The sequence below is a fragment of the Megascapheus bottae genome, chromosome 11, assembly GCF_031878675.1.
Source record: "Megascapheus bottae isolate mThoBot1 chromosome 11, mThoBot2.hap1, whole genome shotgun sequence".
Taxonomy (NCBI): Eukaryota; Metazoa; Chordata; class Mammalia; order Rodentia; family Geomyidae; genus Megascapheus; species Megascapheus bottae.
In genome coordinates, this window is record NC_143519.1 from 26,635,934 (window position 1) to 26,662,677 (window position 26,744).

The following is a 26,744-nucleotide window of genomic DNA, read 5'->3' on the forward strand; positions in this document are numbered from 1 at the left end:
TGAGAGGTTAGGGAAATGTGAGCAATGAGGAAGGAAAGGGTAGAGTTTTGAAATTTAATTCTTATCTTTTTCTATTAGTGGGAGTGAGATTTTAAATGATGCCATATAATTTTAGCATTTAGAACCCACATGGATAGTGATTAAAGTTAAATGCACAGTTCTAAAGTTAGTTTTTTTAATCAAAATCAGTTTTACAGAGCGTAATACCTTTCCTCTTCTTTTTCTCCTCTGCTTTAACATGCTAGATAGACATTTTAAAAATGACAATATTTTCCAATACATGAAAGCACACTTTAAACTGTGTCTGTACATTTAAAGAAGTGTTTTCGAATCTCCACCTTTGATTATGGCTAGATTTGAGGACTGAAAATTAATTTTAAAAATCCTGAATATGTAAAAATGCATTAGCTAGCTAGGCCAAGCAGCTGTGTTTGTAGAAGTTTATCTACTTTTCTGCAACAATTTTCTGAATCTTCTTAGAACCTAGAAAGCTTCCTCATCAAATTGCTATGACCCCCCCAAAAAAAAAGTTTAGCCTAAATGTAGACTAATTATTCAGTGGCCTCACATTTCTCTGTACCATTCCTGTACCCTTTGACACCAAACTGTGAAGAGTTTAAAGGATTAAACACAACAATAGAGAAAAGTGATCATTTCAAAAGCAAAATGGCAGAAATTTCATTATGAAATCTCCCAACCCTGTGAACTAATACTTTATTTTTAAAATCTGTCAAATGCCAGGCCATTGTTTCACATCTTGTGAAATCACTGAACAAGTGCAGACAGGTTCAAAGCCTAACTATTTAAGATTCCTAGAGATATAAGCACCAAACAGATGTGACCCATGTCCAGATCATAAGCTGGTCAAAAATCCTTGAATAAATACTTCCATGAAGCAAGTTAGGAAAGGAGAGAAGGACAAGAGAAGGAGTCAGTCAAAACCCTGTTCTAGATTGTTTATAAGCACAGCTACCCTTTCTGCCTTTGCTTATCAATTGGCAAAGCTTAATTCATCTCAGCATTTACAAAACCCATTTTCACAGGAACTAACTGAAAAGTACTTTTCCAAAATATAGTGGCACTTTAAAAAAATGGTAAAAAAAAAAAAAAAAGAAAAACAGCCCAGTAATAATTATGTCCCTAACACTAACAAGGAGAGCCCCTAAGCTTCTAAAGGCTGCGAGGAGAGTTGGTTACTGTGCAAGACAGGTGAATTCATTAGAGTATGGGGTTCGAAACGTCCGTGTGGCTTTGCTTCACACTTAGTAAATCTTCAGGGACCCTGGATCTCTGTACATTCTCTAGCTACAGCAGACAGTTCTAACCTACCTTTGGGGACGACAGTGAAGTGATTTAAACGATCCTTCTCCTGGCAAGCATTTATCCCCGCAGCCCTATTTATTAGGAAACAAGGGTTTTTCGACACAAAGCATTCCATTATTCTGGAGCGACGAGGAGCTGACTCTCTCCCCAAACTTGAACGCGGTCCGGACAATCGCACGGTCCTTCTAGAAATACACACTTTTCACAGTGAAAGAAAACAACCCCGGGCACGAACACATTGCATTTTGCTGAGAAACATATGAATTCTGCTCATCATAACTTCTCAAGAATGACCCAAGTGGGAATGTCCACTCTCCCCGCCCCCACCCCACCCCTGTCTGTCCGATTGCAAGAAAGAAAAGAAAAACAAAACAAAACAAAACACGCGCAGAGAGAGAAATTCTTGGAAGAGAAAGAACTCGGAGCGCTCTTTCCATGGGCCAGGCAATTGCTTAGAAGCTTTTTTGGGGTGGGGTGGAGAAAGGAGGCGGTGGTTAAAAATGCCAGCCGTCGGAAGAAGCGGAGCTTTAGGCGTGCAAGCTAACGGTAGGAAGAGAAGAGGAGTAGGTGACTATCTCTCTTTTTTTTTTTTCCGATCGCCTCTTCGTGGTCCTGATTTTTATTTATTTATTTGTCCCCCTCCCCTCCTCTGCTCCTAGAATGCGCTCGCTCGCGCGCTCTCTCTCTCTCTCTCTCTCTCTCTCTCTCTCTCTCTCTCTCTCTCTCTCTCTCTCTCTCTCTCTCTCTCTCTCTCTCTCTCTCTCATCTCAGCTCCGAGTTCCTGGTTGGATAATTTGGGTTAATACTAGTGAGTGAGGTTTCTGCGGCTTCAAAGGGTATTTCAAGTTTCCGGAGCTCCTCCCCTCTGCGCCCGGTGACAACAACAACCCGTCCAGCCGCCAGCCAGCACTTTCCAGCTCATTTTCTCTCTGTCATTCCCCGCTCAATCTTTGATCAATGTACTTGCCAGGGAGCACCCAAGTCCCTCGATCCTCCTCCTCCTCCTCCTCCACCTCCTCTTCCTCCTCCTTTTCACCTTCATCTCTAACTTTGTGCTAGAGCCCCGGACCCACACCGACATCGACCCTCCCCGCCCCCGCCCCCCTCTCCTCCTCCTCCCCACCCGAGCCGCCCCGGATCGCAGCCCCCCGGAGAGGACTCGCATTTCCACTTGCGGGACACTTTTGTGCATTTCTCTCCAGAGCGCTTCTGGCGCTCTCGCCCCTCGGGCGCTCGCTCTCCGCTTCCCTCGCTCGCTCTTCCCGGCCCTCACCTCCCTCCCTCCCTTCCCCGGACCCCCCCCCACCCCCCTTTCTCTCTCGCTTTCTCCTCCTCATCCTCTCCTAGAGTTGTGGTGGTGGTTGTTCCCCCCTCCCTCGCTCGTTCCTTCCCCCCCCCCGCCCTTCTCGGGTGGTGTGTGTGCGCGCGTGTGTGTGAGTGCGCGCGCGTGTGTGTGTCTGTGTGGCAACTTTTTTTTCTCTCCCCCCCCAATCCTCCCCAGTTTTCGCTCCTGTCCTCCTTCGCTTGTCCCCCCCTTTCTATGTGACCATGGCAGTGCCGGCGGCTTTGATCCCTCCGACCCAGCTGGTCCCCCCTCAACCCCCGATCTCCACGTCCGCCGCGTCCTCGGGCACCACCACCTCCACCTCTTCGGCCACCTCGTCTCCGGCTCCTTCCATCGGGCCCCCGGCGTCTTCGGGGCCAACTCTGTTCCGGCCGGAGCCAATTGCGGCGGCGGCGGCGGCGGCGGCGGCGGCGGCCACCGTCACCTCTCCGGGCGGCGGCGGCGGCGGCGGAGGCTCCGGAGGCACCGGAGGAACCGGAGGCGGCGGCGGCGGCGGCAATCCCAGCCTGGCGGCCGCGAGCACTGGCGGCGGCGCCTCCAGCACCCCCATCAACGCCAGCGCCGGCAACAGCAGCAGCAGCAGCAACAGCAGCAGCAGCAGCAGCGGCAGCAGCAGCAGCAGCAGCAGCAGTTGCAGTAGCAGCAGCAGCAGTTGCAGTAGCAGCAGCAGTTGCGGCCCCCTCCCCGGAAAACCGGTGTACTCAACCCCGTCCCCAGTGGAAAACACCCCCCAGAATAATGAGTGCAAAATGGTGGATCTGAGGGGGGCCAAAGTGGCCTCGTTCACCGTGGAGGGCTGCGAGCTGATCTGCCTGCCCCAGGCTTTCGACCTGTTCCTGAAGCACTTGGTGGGCGGCTTGCACACGGTCTACACCAAGCTGAAGCGGCTGGAGATCACGCCGGTGGTGTGCAACGTGGAACAGGTTCGCATCCTGAGGGGACTGGGAGCCATCCAGCCCGGAGTCAACCGCTGCAAACTCATCTCCAGGAAGGACTTCGAGACCCTCTACAATGACTGCACCAACGCCAGGTAAAACAGCGCGAGGGGAACCTATGCGTCTCCCCACCACCCCGCCCTACCCTCCGGGACCCCACCTCACCCCCCAGCTCCTCGCTCCCCAGGCCCCGCGCCGCTCGCCCCGCGCGCCCCGCGCTCGGTGAGCGCCGCTCGCCCCGCGCTCTCCTTCCCCGGGGCGCCCCGGGGCCTCGCCCGCCCGCCTGAGAAGTTGGCGCTGCCCTCCCCCACCCCACGCCCTGCTCTCCCCTCCTCCCCGCCCGCCGGAGCTAGGCAGTTGGGGTGGAGGGGGACTTGGAGGGCCCCCGTGGGGAGGAGTGGAGGGGGAGAGGCGGGGGAGGGCCCGGACGCCTCTGATCACTTCTCCCCGCGCCTCTCTCCGCGTGCGTGCGCCCCCGGGACGTGGGTTCCGATCGGGGGTGGGGGCCGGGGAGAGGTCGTGACCCTGACCCCGGGAAGGGTTTATGGGGAATCCGGGAGCCACGCTCCCTGCCCAGGGGCCCACGAGGAAGTGCAGGGAACGGGCTGGCGGGCGAGGAGGGCACGCCGAGGTCAGGAGGGGAAGGAAACTCCAGGCCTAGGGCCCCCGGGGCGATCACGGGGCGCAGTGGGGGAGGGCTGAGGTGTGGGGGAGGAGGACGGTCCGAGAGTTCTACTCCGGGTCCCCAAGGGAAGCCCCGTGAAGGGGAGGGGTCTGCGGGTGCGTGCGTGTGTGCGTGAGTCCACGGGCCAGCCGGTGCGTGTGCAAAGGAAATCCAGAGCACGCGCGCCGGGGCAGACGCGGGCAGGGCACTCTCAGGTTTCCTTTTACGAGGGATGGTGACCCCCGCGGCCCCCAGACTCCCGGAAGGTGGTGGGGGAGGAATGACAGCCCCCTCCCCATACTCCCCATCTCTGGTCTTCCGGTCTCACACACACATGAAGTGGGACCCCCCCACACACCACATACCCCTCTTTCTTTCTTAGCTCTTTCCTTTGTATGTCAGGTTAGCTCACCCCCGGAGCAGGTGCACGCTTGGCCCCGGGAGGCCGGGCAGATCTGAATACTGGGTCCGGGGCTTCTTCAGCCCCTCTCCCCCAGAACAAACAAACAAACAAACGCGCTGGCAGGCTCTGGAGAGAGGGTCCCGAGCCCTGCCAGTTTAATGCTAATGATGGAGTCCACGGGGGAGGATCTGCCGAGAGGGGGCGGGAGCGGGGCAGCTGAGCAGGTTTCGGGGTGGAAGCCTTCCCAGCTTCTCCCATCTCCGGTCCGCTTTGTCCCCCTACCAACGCCCCCCCCCCCTGCCCGCTGCAGAGGGCACAAAAGTTGGGAGATTCCCCCCACCCCCCCCAAAAAAGTTGGGAGACTCCCCGGGAGGAGCGCGAGCGGGGAAGTGGAGACCTGCAGCCGCGCACGTGGCAGCGGGGGCTCCGCATTTGCGCGGAAACTTTGCTGTCTTGCACGTCAGTGGAGAGAGGGAGGGGAAGGCACGACGTGGGTTCCTAACGGCTAGGGAAACTGAGGCGGGAAGGAGCGATGGAAGAAGATAACACAGGTACACACGCTGCTAGGTCTTCCCGGGACAAAGATTCCTCCCCCAAGGCCAGAAAAGACTACAGAATACACTTAGATTGCACATCTACCCCAGCAGTCGTCTTCTTGTGAGCGATCCAGAAATTGGTCTCCGGGGGTTTTCGTGGCCACGGTTCACATGTGGGATGTGGGAGTGTGTCTGCTCTGCGAACTTCATTTGGAGTAGGTTAGGTGCACACGCGCTGGCAGAAGTGGATGGGCAGGACGCGCGGGGGGGAAGGCGAGGCCATTATCTCTGCACATCACTTACACAGATAATTCCAGGCCTTGGTCATTGATAATATCAAACGTGGACCCCGCATCTATTGTTAACACTATTTAAAGCAGGGTAGAATTTTGTCCTGGAGTTGTTAGGAAGAATGTTAGGTAACGATTGAAGTCAATCCAGACATGTTTGCTTTAAAATGTTTGTTCTCCAATGAACTAGTGAAATTCTGTTTTGTTTTTTTTTTTTCTCTTTCCAAGTAATGGATCCACTCTCCTCCAAATCCAGATTTTCTTTGTGTATTTCTTAAGGCATGCATTGCCCCAGGTAATCAATAGGGATTTTACATACACTGGTACGCACACATGAGGTCACTGGTGGAGAAAATATCTTCCGATGGTTGTATAATAATTAATGTTATAATCAGCTTAAAGATATCTTTTAAAAAATTGTCTCAGTTTCTCCCCTCTTTTCCCCCTATCATTCATGGACAAAGAAGAGTTTTAAAAGTTACTAACGCAATTTTTAAAACTCCCTGAGGTTCATAACAGCTTTGCAGTTTAAATTTGCGGAGCCAAGATAAGTTAAATTCTGTAGAACTGTTTATTCACTGAAATATATCTTATCACTACTTTAATTATGCTTCAATTACCTGGCCTTAACACTTTGTAATTAAATGTGCTGCTCTAAAATCCTCTTTCAGTTTATTTTTAAGTTCAGTATGGAAAGTGGGTTGGCATCATTGAATTTTGATTACGTAATCAATTAAAAAGCTTACTTAAATTTATATACATGCAAATATTGTAGGCATTAACACGAAGATATGTGGTTGCGAATACTTACTGGAATTCTACGATCTCTACATTAAGGAAATAGCAAATTGTTATTTGAATTCTTTCTCACCAAGAATATATTGGTTTCATTATAATGCATTATTATTTTTAATATTAATTAGAAGTGCTATCAGTTTCTTTATTTGGAAGGAATAGCCTGAATGTTCTTCATGTTAAATTTTAGAAACTAAAATTATTTTTCATTCAAGTACAATTTATGCCTATATTATGTTGGTTTTTCATTCAACTAGATCCATTGATTTCTTTCACCCTGGTTCCTGCTGTAGTTACTTAACAGGCTAAGAGAATCATTAATGCAGAGTATAATAGGAACCGTCAGGAGGGAAACTACATAAAATTGTTCATGTTGTATGCATGCAATGTTATATGTAATGTATGTGGTATATGAGAGAAAAATCACATCTTAGCTGCTTTAAGAATATGTGTGTGAATATGAATCTTTGTAATATTTAAATGCAGCAATTGGAGGAGCTGAAAAGATGTAAAGAAAAGGTTCATAAATGAGCTCAAAGTGACTCAATAAGTTAGCAGCAAATCTTAGAGTAGATTTAAGTTTGCTTGGGGCTATTTTATTGGTATGCTATCTATGAAAACTGGAATAAATGTTGAAGCGATCTGTCATTATCACAAGAAAATTAAAAAGAAACTCACCTGCTAGATAGTGAAGCTAGAAAGTTTAATTCTCAAACCATGAAATAAACTGTATGAAGTACATTTTTAAAGTTCTCAAAAGAAACATCTGACCCTGATCAGCTTTCTCAAATTATTATTTTAAAACTAAACATTAGTTGCATTAGCAGAATTCATTTGCCAACTATTAAACAACAACACTAACACCACAACAAGAACAGCAATTACACATGGTATATGAGTCAATTGCTTGTTTGTAGATTTGGGTTAGAAATTACTTTCTGTGAATTTGTGTAATAAAAGTGACTCTTGCACCCAATCTTCTAAAATGCTTATTTCCTTGACTATTGTCAGAACATTTTTTTTTCTTTCAGGGTCTTGATTTTACCTCTATGGGTATGTTTACAGTTAATTTTATCAGATATTTTATATGACTATAGATATATATCATCAATGGACAGAAAATTGAAAGACTTGTTGAGCCATTTATGAATAAAAGCTAAGTGTAAGAAGAACAATATTTTCCCCCAGCTCTTAAATTTATTTCTGTTGTCAGGGGTTAATAAAGATAGAAAGCTGAAACCATCTCCAGTTAATTTTCTCTTCTTGCTTGTTTTTCAATGGCACTGATTTGCACATAGAGAAACAACAAAATGTAGATTCACTCACTTCTAGCAGATAATTATGACACTTGGCACAGAGAAATTCAGGGATTAGTTCATATAAAGAGAGATTATGCTTTTGAAGTTTTGTATTACAGTAGATTAATGGTTCCTATAAAACCTACTGTCTCATTTTATAATGTTTCTAAAGACTATGACGGGAAGGCTAGGGCATAAAATCTGAAACTTGTTTTGATATTGACTTCTGTTTTAAGAACTTAATAGAAACTTATAGGTTAATAATTAATAGATGAACAAAGTATAAGAAATTCTAGGATTTACATTTATCACTCATTGTTTACATTGGATTATAGAAAACAAATTTTTAAGTTTTTTTGGATATCTTTCAAACCTGTTGTTTTCCCTGGAATTAGTCTCCAAGAAATCATCATCGTTATTGGCATAGTGCACAGAACTACAGACATTTTTTCTGTTTTGAACTCTACAATTTATTACTTAATGTTGAGGCAAGAAATTTGATTTGGACAAATGGTATTTTATTTCACATGGCTTCACTTATATAGAATAAACTACAAGATAGTCATCTCCTGTCGCCAGAGATTCCTTACAGTTTTAGAGACTGGATACAAAACTTTAAAATTATTATGTTTACTGTATCTCAGGGAAATTGCATGTAGATTGTTGAGACTAATGTTTTGCCTTGCTTACCTCCCCCCAATCCTTGGACACATGATAACCGATATTGATTAAAGTCTTGGCAGGATTTGAACATAAATCATTCGTCTCTTTTGGCAATTTACTACATTTGATCCACCAAGATTCAAAAACATAATACGTACTGTTTTCATTTGCTGTTTTGTTTTTGGAATGTGAGTAGCATGTGTAAATTAGCTTAATGTGCAATCATTTCAAGAAAAATTTGGGATTTGACTACCAATTAGCATTATTTCACCTTTTCAAGTTATTTTATTCAATACATAGAATTGCCTTTGTCAATCAAATAAGTATTCAAGAAACAATGTATTAGCAACATAGAAAGCAATATTGCAAAATGAGACTCTCACAGGTTACACATTTTTTCTCTTTGAATCCTTGTCTGAAGAAACTATTTCATGAATACCTTCTAGCTAGTACAGGTGAGTCTTCTACATTTCACTGAACATGTTGATTTTAAGTTTTTTCTGGTTATTTCTTTACCAAATTAATCTTTGAATATTATCTTTTATATATCTATTGTCTGCACACTGTTAACACAGAAAAAGTACATCAAGTTACACACTTTTAAAAGGATGAGTAAGAAATGTAAAAATGATGTGAACTGTTTGGGTATTTTGAAATGTAATTAAGATAAGGTTTTATTTTATGTTTGACTTCTTATAAAAATAGAATTTTAGTATATGTTAAATGTACCTTTTCCTCCACAGAGGTAATGCATATTGATTGGTCAGTTTGAGATATATGTATTGTATTTACTACAACTTAAATATTCTAAGAAGACATTCACTTTTTCAAGCTTTTAGACTGCATTTTGAAGGCCCTCTATGACATTTGTTATGTTTGTTGATTTATTTTTTTAAGTAAAAAATAATGAATTGAAAGTCCACCTAATGGAGCTTAGGTAAGTGTAGTGTAGTATCAGAACTCTCAGAGTCTACATAGATATGTTTGTTTCAAACATAGAAAGTCTCTGCACAAACTTGCATTCTACACAAATTTCTTCCTTTTCTTCCTTGACTTATCAAAAGTATTCCTAATGAAAATAATTTTATGTAATAATAGCTATTTGATATTCATTACAATAATGTAACTTCTTATCAGATTCTTGGTTCAGAAAACAAGAACATCAAACATAAGATATTTACATTTAGTTTGATGAGCTATTGTTAAAGATTGTTAGAAAATGACCCAAATCATCATTTGATTCATAGTCAATGGTTTCAAATCAAGAGCATTTAAAATTTCATGATATATTCTCTTCTCTAAGTTTATTCCCTAAATTTAAACAAATTTACTTTTTGAGCTTTGTAAATGGGATCCTAATGTGCCAATGGCTGAATTGCTTTCTGATCCAAAATACCTTGAGACTGATCCAGGATTTCAAACCAGGATTCTTCTGTAAATTAAAATATATATGACTGCACTGGAAGTTGTCAAAACAACTAAACTACAAAATGTACTATGTAATAACATAGTATGTTAGTTAGGTTAGTTGGTCTTATTTAAATATAAGTATATAAGTATAATATCTATAATATCTATGTAGCACTGCTAGACATTGAATAGCCAGTTTCTTTTGAGAAAAAAAAAGTTTAGAGAATGATGATGAAATGGAGAAAGGAGGGAGGACGGGAGGAGGGGAGAGAGGAAGGGGAGGACTGGAGGGCAGGAGAAAAGAAGAAAGGGAAGGGACAAGGAAAGGCAAGGGGGAGGAAGAGAAGGAAAGAGAGCAGGAAAGAGGTAGGGGTCAATCAAGAGTAGAAGCTAAAACAATATTCTTGTGCAGGTTGAATACAATACTTGAGACATAGTAATGGTACTCTATCTAGCAAGTAATTGAACTGGAAGACGCCAAGCTCAGAAAGAGCATTAATGAATCATCTCACTTGACTGTGAAATTTTCAAAAGTTGAACACACAGAAGGAGAGGGTAGGATGATGGTTATAGTTAATTGCAAAAGGATACAAAACTGACTTAGGAAAGAAGAGTAAGAGTTCTGCTTTACACAGTGTTAAGTAGTAGTTCTTTAAGAATCCTCTAGAAAAATGTGAAAGTATTTATACTTGATATACTGGATAAATTATTAAGACTTTTTTTCATAATGCAACACAACAGATGGGCTAATTTTTGAAAATGTTTTGCTTTCTCCAATGCATGGAGAAGTAAACATAATATCTGAATATTGTTAAATGTTAACATAAGTTTAACTTTATGTATATTAGAAAGGTTTCTAAATAATCAGGTTGCCCTTTCTATCATACCAGGAAAAACTAAACTTACTTGCTTGATCTTACATACTTGTATATGTCAGGAAAGTGTATCACTGAAAGAAACTACTGGAAGAATGTAGAAACATTTGTGGTTAAATACTTTTTATTTCATCTTTAGCATACTTGTCATATATTAAATAAATGATAATAAATCTCTAAAATATATCAGTCAAGGAAAAAAAGTAGTTTGCTTCACTTGTTCAGCATAGGAAATACTTTGCTAACATTTTGAAATACATCCTAAAATTTAACTAACAGCAACAATAAAAGGACTGAATTATTTCTAGTCTGATATTAAAAAAAACATTTTATTAAATTGTAAGTGAAGTAAACCAGTTGAAGTTGAAAGCTTTGAACTTACTACTTTGCTGCTAAAATGTAGTCATGTTTTTAATAGTATTCCTACTTTATGATTAAAAATATCTATTTATTTGGGCTGAGTGTTTGCCCTAGTGCTAGAGTGCTTGCCTAGCATGCACAAAGACCCAGGTTAGATTCCTCAGTACCACATACATAGAAAAAGCTAAAAATGGAGTTATGGCTCAAGTGGTAGAGCTCTAGCCTCGAGAAAGCCTAAGGACAATGCTTAGGACCCGAGTTCAAGCCCCACTACTGGCAAAAAAAAATCTATTTTCTTTTAACAAAAATAATAGTAGGGGCTGGGAGTTTGGCCTAGTGGTAGAGTGCTTGTCTAGCATGCACGAAAACCCAGGTTCAATTCCTCGATACCACATACATAGAAAAAAAGCCAGAAGTGGTGCTGAGGGTCATGTGGTAGAGCTCTAGCCTTGAGAAAGCCCAAAGACAGTGGTCAGGCCCTGAATCCAAGCCCCAACTGGCAAAAAAAAAAAAAAAAAAAAAAAAAAAAAAGTAATATTTATTAGGAGAACACATTTTCAATAGATTGAAAAAGTGTTATCACTAGGAAAAAATGACCAAAATCTTTGATTTTTGAATTTTAATAAATTTCTCATGAATTACATATTGGGCACCTTCTAGTTTTCATAGTGCCTTAAGTTTTAAGGAGCAATTTAATAGAACTTTAAAGTTTATATTACCAGTCACTCTGGTGTGTGTGTGTGTGTGTGTGTGTGTGTGTGTGCGCATATGTGTGTGCGCATATGTGTGTGCTGGTTCTGGAGATTGAACTCAGGGTCTGGGAGATGTCCCTGAACTTTTGGGCTCAAGGTTAGCATGCTAGGACCTGAGCCACAGCTCTGCTACAGGGTTTTTGGTGGTTAATTGGAGATAAGAGCTTCATGGACTTTCCAGCCTGGGAACTTAGAAAGGCAATCCTCAGATCTCAGCCTCTGAGTAGGTAGGGTTACAGGCATGACCCACCAGCACCCAGAGGGTATCTTTTCAAGTGGACAGAGAGTGGATTGCTTTTGTCAATGGGTGAGAGATCTCTTGCTATGCATTTTTTTATTTATGTAAACCGCAGCTCATTCTGTATGAATGCTATAAATAGTTATGACACATTGGGAGAACAGACTACTCATGTATGTGTATCTGTACATGTACAAACTCATACAACTATAGTACATATGGCTGTGGGACAAATAATCAAATAACAAAATTGGCTTCATCTTTATTATTTTTTATTTATTTATTTTTTTGTTGGTTGGTTGGGCTTGGGCACTGTCCCTGAGCTTTGCAGCTCAAGGATACCCCTTGAGCCACAGCTCCACTTCCACTTTTCTAGTGGTTAATTGGAGAGAAGAGTCTCTTGGACTTTGGTGCCCTGGCTGACTTTGAACCTTGATCCTCAGATGTCAGCCTCCTGAGTAGCTAGGATTACAGACATGAGCCACTACATCCAGCTCATTTTTTAAATAATATACAGAAGTATGAACCATATGAATGAAACATATTTTACTTTATTTTAAAACTAATTTGGGGGCTGGGAGTTTGGCCTAGTGGTACCGTGCTTGCCTGGCATGCACGAAGACCTGGGTTCGATTCCTCGGTACCACATACATAAAAAAAGTTAGAAATGGTGCTGTGGCTCAAGTGGCAGAGTGCCAGCTTTGAATAAAAAGCCCAAGGACAGTGCTCAGGCCCTGAGTTCAAGCCCCAGGACTGGCAAAAAACAAAACAAAAAAAACGCCTAATTTGGAGTAAAACACTGCTTTCTACCTAAATTCTTCTAGGAGCACAGTGATTAAAATCTTAGCTAACATCCTAGATCTTTGTTCTTAAGATAACTACAATATTTTATTGATTCTCTATTTAAAAATACATATGAGAGAATTATGCTTTTGGCTTTATTAAGTAGATATTAAACCATTAAATACTAAAATCTGGACCTTACTGAATAACTACAAATGCTCTATTCTTTAAATTGGTTTATCTCATTTCTTCTTGCACTTTAGAGCAACCATACCTTTTGGAATTAGTGGGTAATGATAGAATAAACAATTCTGCAGCCCCAAATAAAGTGGCTTCTAAAAGCTTTGCCATCAATGAGATGAGTTAGGAAAAAGGTCAATAGGTTAATCTTCAGGTCTACATGAGGAGATGTATATTACCACATCTTGCAGTAGATTGTAATTGTCTTTGAAAACACCTGGAAAAGGTCCATTTAAATTGAAATAAGTTACCTTCTCAATCATTCCATGGCATTTGTCAAATCCTTACATCATTGGTAAAAGTGCAAGCAGACAGACACTTTTTAGCAAAGTGGAAAGAAGTTCACATGATATTGTCCACTTTAAAGTTTAAGCCTCAATTAAAGCTCATGGAACTAAAAACAAAGATCCAAGCCCTATATATAATAGGCCAATATGTATATATACACATATGGCTTACATATATTTATTATGCATATAAACTATACATGTATATGTGTGTACATGGTGTATTAATACATAGACCAGATATACATATATCATATATATATATACATATATGTGAGAACATTGTTCATCTTTGCATGTAGTTATTTGTGTAGAAACATTTAATATGTGTTTTTCCAGGATTTGGTATGCATATATTCTAAAAATAAAAACGAATGGTTTCAGAGCATTTTATGTTATATGTGCTCTGATAACTTTCATTCCTATCAAGTGTTATCTGAGAAGTACCTATGATAATCAAAGTTGGGTATATATCTCTTGCTCACTGGTTATTTTCTCTACATTATTGGCCGTGCATGCAGATTTGAACTTGTAGCCAGAAACACTGCTTCCATACCTCAAATTGCCAGCAGACCCCCAGGGATAGAAACTTGACCTGCTTTTATGAAACCATAGAATTACATTTATACAAGTTACCCCATGGGAAAGAAATGAACTGATCCCAATTCAAACCTTAATATTGGAGACTTCTGGGTCATATGTGATTTTTCTTTTTTTTTCACCTGTTTGGCTACCATATTTCGTAACGATATTTTCCAGGAAATTAAAAAATATTATCAATAAATGATATTTCACTGTAAGCCAAAGTTTCATAAAAATTTGAAACTTTTAACATGTTATGCATTATACATATACACATACACACATATATCCTAGATATAAGGACTTTAAACATGAATTTATGTGAACTATAAAAACAGTTGTTTTGTGTTGTTTAATTAACTAATCTCTACTTATGAGTTAGACCAAGTGAGAGAAGAAACTTTTAAGGGGAACATTTCTGTTTCCTGTTAAGAAAAAGAAAGGAAATTAGTTTCATAGGAGGATATTTAATTTTCTTTGTATCACATTTTCTGTGGTTATAATTCTTATTTTCTTTTCAGTTGTACTACCCTGAGGAGTTTCTAGAAGTGCTTTGGGAACTAATAAAAATAAACAAACTTAGTTACTGATAAATGGAATTCATAGAGACTTATTTTTTTATCTTACTTGGACTTAGCTATGTAGAATGGGAAACTGAAGTTACGTATTTATTCAAAATAAAGAGTTTTAGATGTGTTTCATAATTTTCTTATTATAGTGTACATAAATGGTTATAGTTTTAATCTCTTTACTTATAAAGCCTATATAATGTATATATATACATTATATATATATGTATATGTGTATATATATATATAGGCTTTTTATATATTTCCAGTCCTGGGGCTTGAACTCAGGCCCTGGACATTGTTCTTGAGATTTCTCAAGGCTAGCACTTGAACTAGAGCACCACTCGGCTTTTTCTGTGTATGTGGTACCAAGGAAGTGAACTCAGGGCTTATTGCATGCTAGGCAAGCACTCTACTGTTAGGCCATACTTCCGGCCCAGCATAAAGCAAGTATTATTATATAACACCACTAGATTATACCAAGAATATGTGTTTTTCTATATACTCTATTTGATTTAAGTCTAATATTCTCCATAAGAATTTATAAATGGTGAAGAAACATGCATATGTATGCGATTGTAACCATGAGCGCTTAATGATCCCATCATTGAATTTTGAAGTTGAAATGACAAATACCTTTCTCAATTAAAAATTAAAAAGAATTTCAAATGCCTTTCATGTTTTTCAGCATGTGATTTCTATAAAAGGCATATAAATAGCTATTATTTCCTTGCAAAAAACAAATATAAAAATTCTAATAAAATACTCACCAGGCATTAATTTTTGGAGTGGAGAGGGTTAAATATTAAAATTTCCACTGGAAGATACATCACAGAGTTAGCCTAAATAATTGATATCAAGGAGAGGAGAAAATATTTAGCATTTAAAGCACATATGCTCATAAATGTATATAATTTATATATACATATATAGAGAGAGAATTGGCTTTCCACTAATTGTAACTTACAATTTTCTGCCTTCCCTTGACAATTATTATCTTAGCAAAGCTGGAAAGTTAAGTCAATTGTTCAAATTCTTTCTTAACACCAGTGAGATGTCATGGTTATAAAATACAAATTTGTGATTCTGTGTTTGATTTAAAAGTTTATCTGTACTCCTCTCATGGTGATTTAACATGGTCTTTGCTCCCCACTTTCTCTGTAATGGAAGGAAGGAAAGGAAGTGGATCCTAGGATCATTATGTTTGCCTTACAGAACCTATTTCAGGAGAGGCAACCTATTCTGACTTTTGCAATGGCTATGATATGAAATTTCTATGACCCTTTTTGTCTTCTAGTGTCACCTTGCAGCTCTATTTCCAATAATGATTGATGCTACCATGCCATGAGAACTGGGAAGAGAATCCGTTTTAAGAATCTTACTACAAAATTTAACCAGGGAAGGACAAAACTGTTGTTTTTATTTTTTTAGGCAGTTCTGTAGAGCAGTCCTTAATATTGTTCAGAAGTCTTTCTGATCATCAAAACACTAAGCATTCAGACACCAACCCAATTTTCATTTTCTTAAATATCCCTATTACCTAAGTTATCAAAAGTAATCTCTTCCCTAGGTGGAATTGATATAAACAAAAGTAATACATTTTACTTTGTAATTTACCTACCCACATTTAGCCAACAGTAAATGAAACAAACTATTCTTTGGAACTGTTAAGACTAAATTTATCAGCTTTGTTTTTTTTATTAGGAAGCATACTCCAATGTTAGGAAATAACCAAAATAGAATATTTGATCTGGAGTAAACTCTTTGCTCTTTTTAGGGGTAGTGGGTTAAATAATGGCCCATGACAGGAATGCTGTTTGTTTTTCACAAAAGTTGTTTGTGATTTCAGGTACCCCTGGGAAATCTCTTGATCAGATTCACATCTGTTCCTGTCAAAGTGGGTGCTAAGATACCGGTCACCCAGCAACCATGCCCAAGAGGGAATTGGGCTGATAATAACTTCAAAAAGGAATGACAGATGCTAGATTAGGATGAAAGACAAAACGCATGAAAAATGAGCTTGTTAGAATCAAAAATTTGTTCAAGCACCTTTATGCAAATTAAATGGATACTGCATATTTGCATGCAGTAATTTCTACTTTTCCATTTGATTGAAGAGAATAGTGCATTTAAACTCACAAATGCCACCTCCTTTCTTTTATATGAATTACCATACAAAGCAGAATCTCTTACTAAAAATCAGATTAGCCACCTGGGTTCTTCAGTCTCTTCCCAGGATGTTACAATATTTTCCTTAAGATAGAGGTTACTCTGAGATGACTTGGCCATCTAATTTTTCATAATAACAGTCTCATGTGAATTAAGATTACTTTAGATGAAAATAAATCCATGTCTTGAGAAACCATTTCAAAAGTAACCTTACCCTGTTTGTCCTTGAAATCTGTTAATGTACATTAATAAAAGATCACTCAAGATCAGCTCTCACCCAGAGCACAGGCTTCTCATTGACTGGTTAAATAACAACACATTAAAGTAGAGGAGTGTTGTATTGGAAAAGAAAGGAAGCAGAAACGTCTCTTCAAAATTTAAGATGCTTTTTGTGAAACATGACCGGCATTTCTCACAACTTGTTCACATACTAATCAAAATTTAGAAGGGCCTGATAAAATGTAGTGATTGAGAGAGGTTTCTGAGTCGTGGTTTAGCAATGTCTAATGTGGTCACGTAGAGAAATTGATTTTCTTCAGAAATTAATTAATTTTTCATATCGCCCTAAGCTGCAGTTAAAAAGAGTGCATACTTGTCTGTTTTTTCCAGAAATATTGCCTAATCATATTAATACCATTGCCCCAAGGATGAAAAGATAATTGTACAAATGCATTTGGAAATATGTATCACTGAGTATTTATGATTAAATTATGCAAATGACCCAGCTCTCATCCTTTCCAGACCCAGATTGTCTAATTAGGATTGATATGCTGAATAGATGTTCCAGAATTTGAATACAAGCATGTCCAAGGAGCAGAAAATTGGAAATGACAAGGCTGAAATCCAAAGAAAAGTGTCTTTCGTTTCTCTACTTTGTTAATGTGCTGTTAGCAGTTGAGGGTTGTTTTACCCTCCTCTGACTGTTTTGAAGTCCCTATGTCCTTCTTAGGAACAACTGTGGTAAACGAATTGAACATTGGGTAATGTCATTTCCTTTCATCTGGTGCTTATTTAGAACTGATAACCTCTTAGTTATTCAAAGAGGATATCTCAGGAAGGCTATTCCAAACTATGTAAACTTTCATTGTAAACTTACCCTTTATTAGCTAGCATTAAAACAAAACAAAACAATACCAAAAACAAACAAAAAACCCACAAAAGAAACCTCCTCTGAATTAACAACATAGCTTTATTTCAACATTAGTTCTCCAAACTTAAGTGGTATACTGTTGAAGAATTTTTCTCAGGTTACATTTTCTTGACTTAGTTTATTCATTCATCCATTCATTCTTTCAGTCATTGATATTCTCATATTTGGAGAAAATGGTTTAAGTAACAGTTCTGATGGAGGGTACAGCGCTTTACATGTAGCAGTGTTTGAGTTTGAGTTTCCCAGCAGGCTTTCCCCCTCATTGATTATACTCATTCATCTTAGATGGAGGGGTGATAGAGAGTAGCAAGGAAGGGACTGAACTGTCAGGACTTCAGCCTTTGTTAAGCAGCGGGTAGTCACTGCCTCTGAACTCGGCTGGCTCCTGCTTTCCATCTGCGGGATGATGGATTGCTATGTTTAATACATTTCAGCTTTTGTCTGTCATAGTGTGGACAGACAGTGCTATCAGTGATTTCAACAGTGATTAGGGAACCGTTTCAAACCATTCCTATTGGCCAGACGGCTTCCAGGAATGTCTGCTGAAACATACTCCTGCCATGGAAATGTGTCGTTTAGCCATGTGAAGACTGTTACCTTTTCAGTAAACCAGTGCACTGAAAATCACTAGCCTGCATTCCTTTTTAAAACGCGATGGTAAAAGACAATGTTGAGAGGGCTTTGGATCTCAGACAGAACTGTTCATTCCAGGGAGATGCAAGTTTGAGATGACTCGACTCCTTACTACATTAATAGCACATGCTTAATGGCAGGACTGTTGTTCCATAGACACAGATGTCAGTTGCTGCCTTGCTCATCGATATTGAGCCGTTTAACTATCTAAGGAGGGTAGAAAGCAATAGGACATGACATGGCTTGTGCTATGCTGGGATTTGCTGAGCTGTGGGTGCTTTGTGGTTCACAAGTCTAAAGGGTGAATGATTTCAACAACCAGAAATCCACTAGGCACCAACTCACTTATTCTCCCTGGAGTCTCTTATTCTATTTATAGAATGGGCGTTAAGAAAATACAATTAACTAAAGGAAAAGGAACTATTCTTCTAAGCTGTTAATAACAGAGGCAAAGCTTTATTTCAACATTGGATTAAATAAATCTAGTTGGTAAATAATACATATCTTACTAATTATAATGATGCATTATTTACCAGTTGTAAAATAGTTTAGCAATGCATAATTTGCCAATTACTATGTTAACCAATGCCACCAAGTGTAATATATATTGGAATATAATATATAGGATTGTTTATAAATATTGGGTTAAAATTCTTTAGAAGGTATCCAATTGTGAGGACAGCAGTTCAGTTAACATTTTGAAGTGAACATCTAACTCAGGAGAAATCACTTTCTCCTAGTTTCTATGAAGGAACAGTTTAAAGACAACATTTCAATGATTGATAGCAAAAATCAGATGAGAAAAACTACAACTCTTAGATCAATTCCCCTTACTGATACAGCTCTGAAGCTGCAAAACTTGTTGCTGGAATTCTTTCTATAAAATGAAACATAGATGTATGCATACTCACATATGTGTGCACATAGATGGGTATGCATGTGTGCCAATGGACACCAATGGAAACTCATACAGTGATTTAAAAAAAAAAAACAGCTCAACAGCTGAACTTTGTTTTTTGGCACTGGGGTATGAAGTCATGACTTCATAAGCTTGTTTAGGATTTTTTTTTTTTTTGCTTGAGGATGGTGTTCTACCATTTGAGCCATTAATTCATTCTGGCTTTTAGGTGATTAATTGGAGTTAAGAGTCTAGTGGGTTTGTTTGTCTGGTCTGGCTTCGAATCTTGATCTTCAGATCTCAGTCTCATGTGTAGCTAGGCCTATAGGCAATAGCTACCAGTGTCCAGCTTACCAGATAAACATAATGTTATTTTGATATTGAATTATTTGATAAGGACAGGTGTCACTTTAATTCCTGGGATAATTATTAAAAACATTCATTGAGGGCTGGGAGTTTGGCCTAGTGGTAGAGTGCTTGCCTAGCATGAAAGAAGACCTGGGTTCGATTCCTTGGTACCATATACTTAGAAAAAGCCAGAAGTGGTGCTGAGGCTCAAGTGGTAGAGTTCTAGCCTTGAGAAAGTCCAATGACAGTCCTCAGGCCCTGAGCTTAAGCCCAGGACTGGCAAACAACAACAACAACAACAACAACAACAACAACAAAACATTCATCGGCTGGGAGCCTAGTGGTAGAGTGCTCGCCTAGAATCATGAAGCCCTGGGTTCGATTCCTTGGTACCACATACACAGAAAAAGCCTGAAGTGGCACTGTGGCTCAAGTGGCAGAATGCTAGGCCTTGAGCAACAAGTGTCCCAGGTTAGTACTCAGGCCCTGAGTTCAAGCCCCAGGACTTGCAAAAAAAGAAAAGAAAAAAAAAAACATTTGTATGTTTGACAAATTATTTTAATCTTTGTGTTATTTATTTATTTGCAATAAATAAGCATATTTATTTATAATAAATACTAACTTCTCTGTTTTCACTCATGGTTAGTTCTCTACCACTTGAACTACCTCTCTACCCAGTTTTTTTTTTTTTTTCTGCTTAATTGGAGATAGAGTCTTTTGGACTTTTCTGTCAGTGCTGCATATGAATTGTATTCCTCAGATCTCAGCTTCCTGGTAGGTAGGATTACAAATGTGAGTCACCTTCACCTGGAAATCTTTGTTTTACTTGAAGTTTATTAAAACAAAGTTCAACTTAATAGTTGTGAATTCATCCCCTGTATTCAAAAAGAGCCATTTGGCAGAGTATTTCCTAAGTAGCAAATGGCTATCCTTTTGTACAGAAATTACATAAGTGGGTTAAAGGAAGAATGAATTTTACAAATCAAAGCTATAACAATATATTATAACAATGTATTATCCCACAGCATATTTGTGTTGCCCGAACTGCCTGGGGTTTGACTGTCAAATTTTAGTCATAGAGTACCAAGATGTCCTTATTGCCTGCATGATGGGAAAGAGGCCAGAGAAATGGCAGAGAGCTGAGAAAGGGATAAGTTACAGAGCAAAGCCACTAGTGCATCTCAGCTTCTGAAACTGTTGTGATGTAAAGAACTTCTAAGTCAAAGGGAAATACAAAGCCCAGTTGGCAAGAATTAAGATTCCTGGCCTTGAGCATGAAGCAGCAGACTGAATGGAAGGGCAAGGAGATACTGAGCCATATTTTCTTTAAAAAGAACTATCTTAATGGAATGGTTATTTCTGATATTATTATCCTCCTATAGCCATCTGGCAATAACTTTTATGAAGGTAGCAGCTCTTCCCACCCCAATATACTAACATACTAGAGGAAATATATAAGTACTTGGAAAAGGCAAGTACTTATTTGACTCAAAAAATGAGCCTATGTGGGCTACTCAAAATTGGGTCTCATGCAATGTAGGCAGTGTGTGTGTGTGTGTGTGTGTGTGTGTGTGTGTGTGTGTAGACTGCCAACCCATGTTATGCACAGTGCTAGTCTTATGTTTAGTTAAATCTCATAATTACAAAGTAATACAAGTCATTTGTCTTGCTGTAGTTAAAAAAAGAAAAAAATATATGCTAGAACTAAATAAATGAGTTTCTCATGAGGCTAAATGAATGCATTTGCCGCTGAAAATGGTTGTGAGCAGAGAACTCTGAGAATATCATTTACTTTGTCTGTAGCTACAGCATGGATACAATGGCTTTTCCATGCCACAGCAACTCTGGCTGGCTTTAGTGTTGAACTGGCATAGTGTGGTAGGTCCAGTTTGGGAAGAATAGGAAGTCAGACTAGTAGGTTCAACTTCTTATTTCTCAGTAGCTTCCTATAATGATTCCACCTCTAATGAGGTGAATTAGTACTGCATGAAACAGGAGAAAAAAGGGTTTTGACCATCTTAGCTAATAAATCACATTGACTGCCTGGCTGATCAGATCAATTGTGCATAAATCAGTACCTTAAAGAGTCTTAAAATAAGATTCTACCAAGACCAATCAATTCACTGGCTTGTGTAAAGGCACGGTCTCTTACTCATAGCGTTCTGAACAGGAATCTACAATCTGAGGCTGCAATGTTGAAATCATTGTCTTCAGGCCTCAGGGGTAAGAGACCCATGTATGAACCAGTTGTGATTTTCAATAGTTTTTTTTTCCTTTTCTATTTCACATTTTGTTAGGATAGCAAGAGTACTGAATTCTTAATACAAAACGAGCATTCTGTTTTTAGAACATTAACAAGTACAATGGGTAGTGAATGTATTTTATTAAAATGTTCTGATGATATTTGAAAGGAAATTGATTAACACTGAAAAAAACTATGTGTGTGTGTTGGTTTTTTGGATGAGCCTAGCTTTACTGAAACAGAAACTATTAGTCCAATTATCTCTTCTTTCTTTCTTTCTTTCTTTCTTTCTTTCTTTCTTTCTTTCTTTCTCTTTCTTTCTTTCCCTCTCTCTCTCTCTCTCCCTCCCTCTTTTCTTCTCCCTTTCCTTACCCTCCTTCCCTCCCTCCTTCCTTCCCTCCTTCCCTCCCTTTCCTCCTTCTTCTCCTCCTCCTTCATCTTTTTGCTGATACGAGGGCTTGAACTCAGGGTCTAAGTGCTGTCCCTGCACTTCTTTTTCTCAAGGTTAATGCTCTACCACTTGAGCTGCAGCACTTCTGAATTTTGGGGGGTAATTTATTAGAGATAAGAGTCTCAGATTTTCCTGCCAGGGCTGGCTTTGAACTGCCATCTTCAGATCTCAGCCTCCTGAGTAGCTATAATTACAGGTGTGAGCCACCCTTGACTATCCTTGCTGAAAAAATTGAACGAAGAAATAGATTAAGGTAAATTTCACTTTGAGTAGTAGGCATCTTGTTCCTTCTCATTTTTTTTTTTTACTAGCAATTCTTCATAGTGTTTTAGAGATGTACTGTTTCTTTCCTTTGCTCTTGTTTCTTTTTGTTAATACTAGATTTTGAAGTCAGGGTTTCACACTTAAGAGCCATATTCCCAGATTTATTTTATTTTATTTATTTATTTTTTTTGCTCTTTAGTTACTTTTCAGATAGTTTTGGGTCTTTGCCCAGGAAGAGCCTCAAACAGTGATGCTCCTGTCAGCCATTACTGCTTTTTTGTTGAGACAGTACCTTGCTAACATTTTGCTCAGCCTGGCCTTGAACCAGAATTGTATGAATCAGTTTCTGTTTCTGGAGTGGCTGGAATTACAGACATGGAGCAATATATACCATGGTTCTTTTAAAAAAAAATCATTTTGTTTTTTAAATAGTTTCTTGCTATATATCCTGGGGGTGGGGTGGGGAAAGGGCTTAAATTCATAATCCTCCTGCCTCCGCCTCTGAAGAGCTGTGATAACAGATATGTGCAAACACCTCAGGCTCTAATATTTTTATTTAGAATGGCATTAGAATTCCTATTCTTCTCTCTTGCGCCCTTCACTTTACTCTGTTATCAGTGTCCTTTACAAGATATGTATTATGGAAGGTTTTCCCCTATTTTGCTCTCATTATTACTTCATTTGTGCACATTTGTTTATCTGCAGTCTCCCAAACAACCATGCTTGTTTAAGTGAGACAACCGCCATCCAGAACAGACTCAAAGCTGGCAGCTGTAACTAAATTTAATTTTCACCTACGCTTCACAGTTTATTCATAGTGAGAAATGCCTCTATGTAAGCATCCTGTCAGTGGACTAAGAAAAATGGGCATAGCCAGTCTCTGACAAAGAACTCAAGCTTTGGGGGCTTTGTTGGGGGAAATATTAAATAGGGAATTTATTCCTCATTTTTAAAAAGTAGATAGCTATGTTTCACTTTCTATTTTGACTTGTTGCATAGGATGTATAAGTATGAAATTATCATATGATTGCAACTAGAAATCCTAGGGAACAAATATTAGACAAAATACAAGTCAGATTTAAAAGATAAATAGAAAAAGTGGCTGAATTTTTACCACCCTTTTTTCTAGTCTTTGATTTCATGGCACCATAGATTTGGGGTTTCAAAATAATACATAGCCTCTAGAAAGCAACAGTCCCTTCTGTTGAAAGGTGCTCTATGTGGGCTTTTTCTAAAACACAGAGAGCTTGTGGATTAAGTGCATTCCATCATCCAGATATGGGTTAAGAACGCTACATGTGTATTCTTTCTCATCTTCACACATGCCTTTTATCTTTTGTAAGACAGAAAGGAAATGAAAAACTCTCTCCCAAGTCCATAAATCACGTATGTCTTCAAAATCTAAGCTTAAAGATGTGAATATGAAGAAAATTTGAGTCCAATATATCTGTTTAGATATCACTGTGGCCGTTAGAAGTTTCAATATTACATACTCTACTGCTTTACTCAGGTTTCATTTGGTCACATCATTTTTCCTTTGATTCATTCTGTATCTTTCAGCATTCCATACAATATGCTGTACAGAATTAGCAAATGATGCATCTATGTTTGTGAAGGTGAAGGTTTTGGAATATGAGCAAATTAAATCAGTCAAAACCTGCAACTATTTAAAATCATAGAATGATGATAGGAAAACAAGTTATTTTTCTGTGATGATGGGTTGGCTTGTCTGGAGACTAAGTTGTATCTGCTAGTCAGGCTTAAATTGTGTGTTGGAAATGCCCATTTTGACCATCTTGGAAGGTAATTGTGTGATATCATTAAAAGAATTTGAACTTCATATTGTAGATGACTGTAAATTGTTGGGAGAGGGTTTCTTTCCCACTGGAAATTTTTAATCAGAGTAATGATATGACTGGATTTGTATTTTGAATGGATAGCTGTGTGTAACTCTCAGAGGGCTGAATTTGGAAAAGTATTAGAAGTAAATTGAGATGGACTATAGTTTTTAGTGAATAATATCATCACTTATAAGGGCATGAGTGACCCTTAAATTCAGGTCTATAATTCTAACTTCTCAGGAGGCTGACATCTAGAGGATCAATGTGAGAATTTAGTCTCAGCAAAAAAGTAGACAAAACTCCATTTCCAGTTAACCACAAGAAAGATTTTGCTGATGATTCAATTTCATATAGAAAATTTTGAGATATTTATAGGCTGTAATGGAGGCTTATATTTAGAATTCAAAGGAACATCAGAGCAGAAGATCTACATATTTGGTATGAATTTATTTTTATTAGCATATGTTAATTGTCCCAAGGAATTTCATTGTAATATTTCAATACATGCCCACATATACATATATAAGATCAAATTTGCCTTTCTATTATTCTTTCTTTTTTTTTTTTGTCAGGGTGGGGCTTGAACTCTGGGCCTAGGCTCCTTCCCTGAGCTCTTCAGCTCAAGGATACTGCCCTACCCCTTGAGCCACAGTGCCACTTCCGGTTTTCTAGTGGTTAATTGGAAATAAGAATCTCATGGACTTTAGTGCCTGGGCTGGCTTTTAACCGTGATCCTCAGATTTCAGTCTTGAGTAGCTAGGATTACAGGCATGAACCACTGCACATGGCTTTTAGATCACTTCTTGAGTAGCTAACATTACAAGTATGAGCCATTGACACTCAGCATTCTCCTAATTTAAAACACACACATACACACACACGTACACACACATATATACGTATAGGTATAGATCTACTTATGTTCACATACAATATATATATATATGTATACTATATATATATATATATATATATATATATATATATATATATAGTATTTGTCCTAAGGCTTGAACTCAGGATAAACAGTTTTTAATAGATTTCCTTGTTCTGTTTTCAAAGATGCATATGAAATGCTTCCATCATCCCCCTCCCCCCTCAAGTCTACCCCCAGAGGAGTTGTGAACTGCAAGTTACTACCACAAATAATGAATGGGACACTTAGTCAGGTTTCAAAACCAGCTTGTGAACTGAAAATGTTTGACTATTGTCTTTGTGTTGCATAGTGGTCCCTTCTTCCTCATCTTCTGGTTTCAAATAACGTTTTGAAAGCAACAATTTCTCTAAGAAAAAATATTTTTACTCATTCTCAGAGGTCAAGTCTTATTTTTCCATTATGAATTATTCATAGTTAAGTGGAAGTCAAACAGAGACCTGCAGAGAACAAATCTTCCCTTGCTGCTGAGTCAAGATCAGAACTGGAAGACATACTTTTATTGTGTTTGATTCCAAGCTTGTGATAATAAGTATTGTCAAAGAATGGGAACATTCTGTTCCAAATTTTGAAAACATCATTAAATAAAAATGTAAGCTCTGTGAACAGGATCTACCTGAAACTTGAAACTAATGATCTTTTAGTGAAAAGCCTGCTGTAAACCAGATAGACAGGCTCCAGAAAAGGCAGTAAGAGACCCAGCTTGCTCTGTGTTCTTATAGCTTGACCTGGGTGCCTTGACAGGACAACTGTAAGGAATGTGTATTTAAGACTTGCATCTCTGTGGGTCATATCTCTGAGTCTAACTCTTAGTGGAGGTGGAGATTCAGATCAAAGTTCAAAGTCAACCTAAGAAGGAAAAAAAATCTGCACGATTGCATCCCTAATTAACAAGCAAAATGCTTAGTTGAAGGCTGGCTCAAGTGGTAAATGACTGCCAAGTATGAAAAGGAGAAAGCACAAGGCCTTGGGTAAAAACCCTAGTACTGGCAAACAGATAAAATTAAAACTAAAAAGATGAATATGTCTAAAATTTAAATAATGAATATGTCTTTTAAAATAAAATAAAGATGACAATAAATTAAAATCATACCATTGAATAGTTAGAAGGTAGCCTAGACCTAGTGCTTAGACCTGTAATCCCTGCTATTCAGAACATGGAGGTAAATGGAGTGCTATTAGGACAATCTAGGAGAAAGTGATTCCTAACACACACAAAAATACCAGATGTAGTGGCTTACATCTCCACTCTTAGCTATTCAAGAAATGGAGGGAGGATGATTACAGCCCAAGGGTCATCTTGGGCAAATTTCATGACAAGTCTGAAAGCTAGTTATAGGCATATGGCTCAAGTAGTAGAGGAACTGCATAGCAAATAAGAGGTCCTGAGTTCAAACCTCAGTGCCATCAAAAAGAAAAATAAAGAAAAAAAACAGTACTGGAAAAGGTTTTATTTAGTATAAATC

General features: G+C 39.0%; 1 protein-coding gene across 1 annotated transcript in view; it reads left to right on the forward strand.

Annotated features, from left to right (window-relative positions):
- The first annotated feature begins 2,871 nt into the window (after nucleotides 1-2,871).
- Nucleotides 2,872-26,744, forward strand: part of Dach1 (dachshund family transcription factor 1) — a 365,290-nt gene continuing 341,417 nt past the window's right edge. Inside the window, exon 1 of the mRNA XM_090342049.1 lies at nucleotides 2,872-3,698. Coding sequence (XP_090198175.1) covers nucleotides 2,872-3,698 — 827 coding nt within the window. The remainder of the gene's footprint in view (nucleotides 3,699-26,744) is intronic.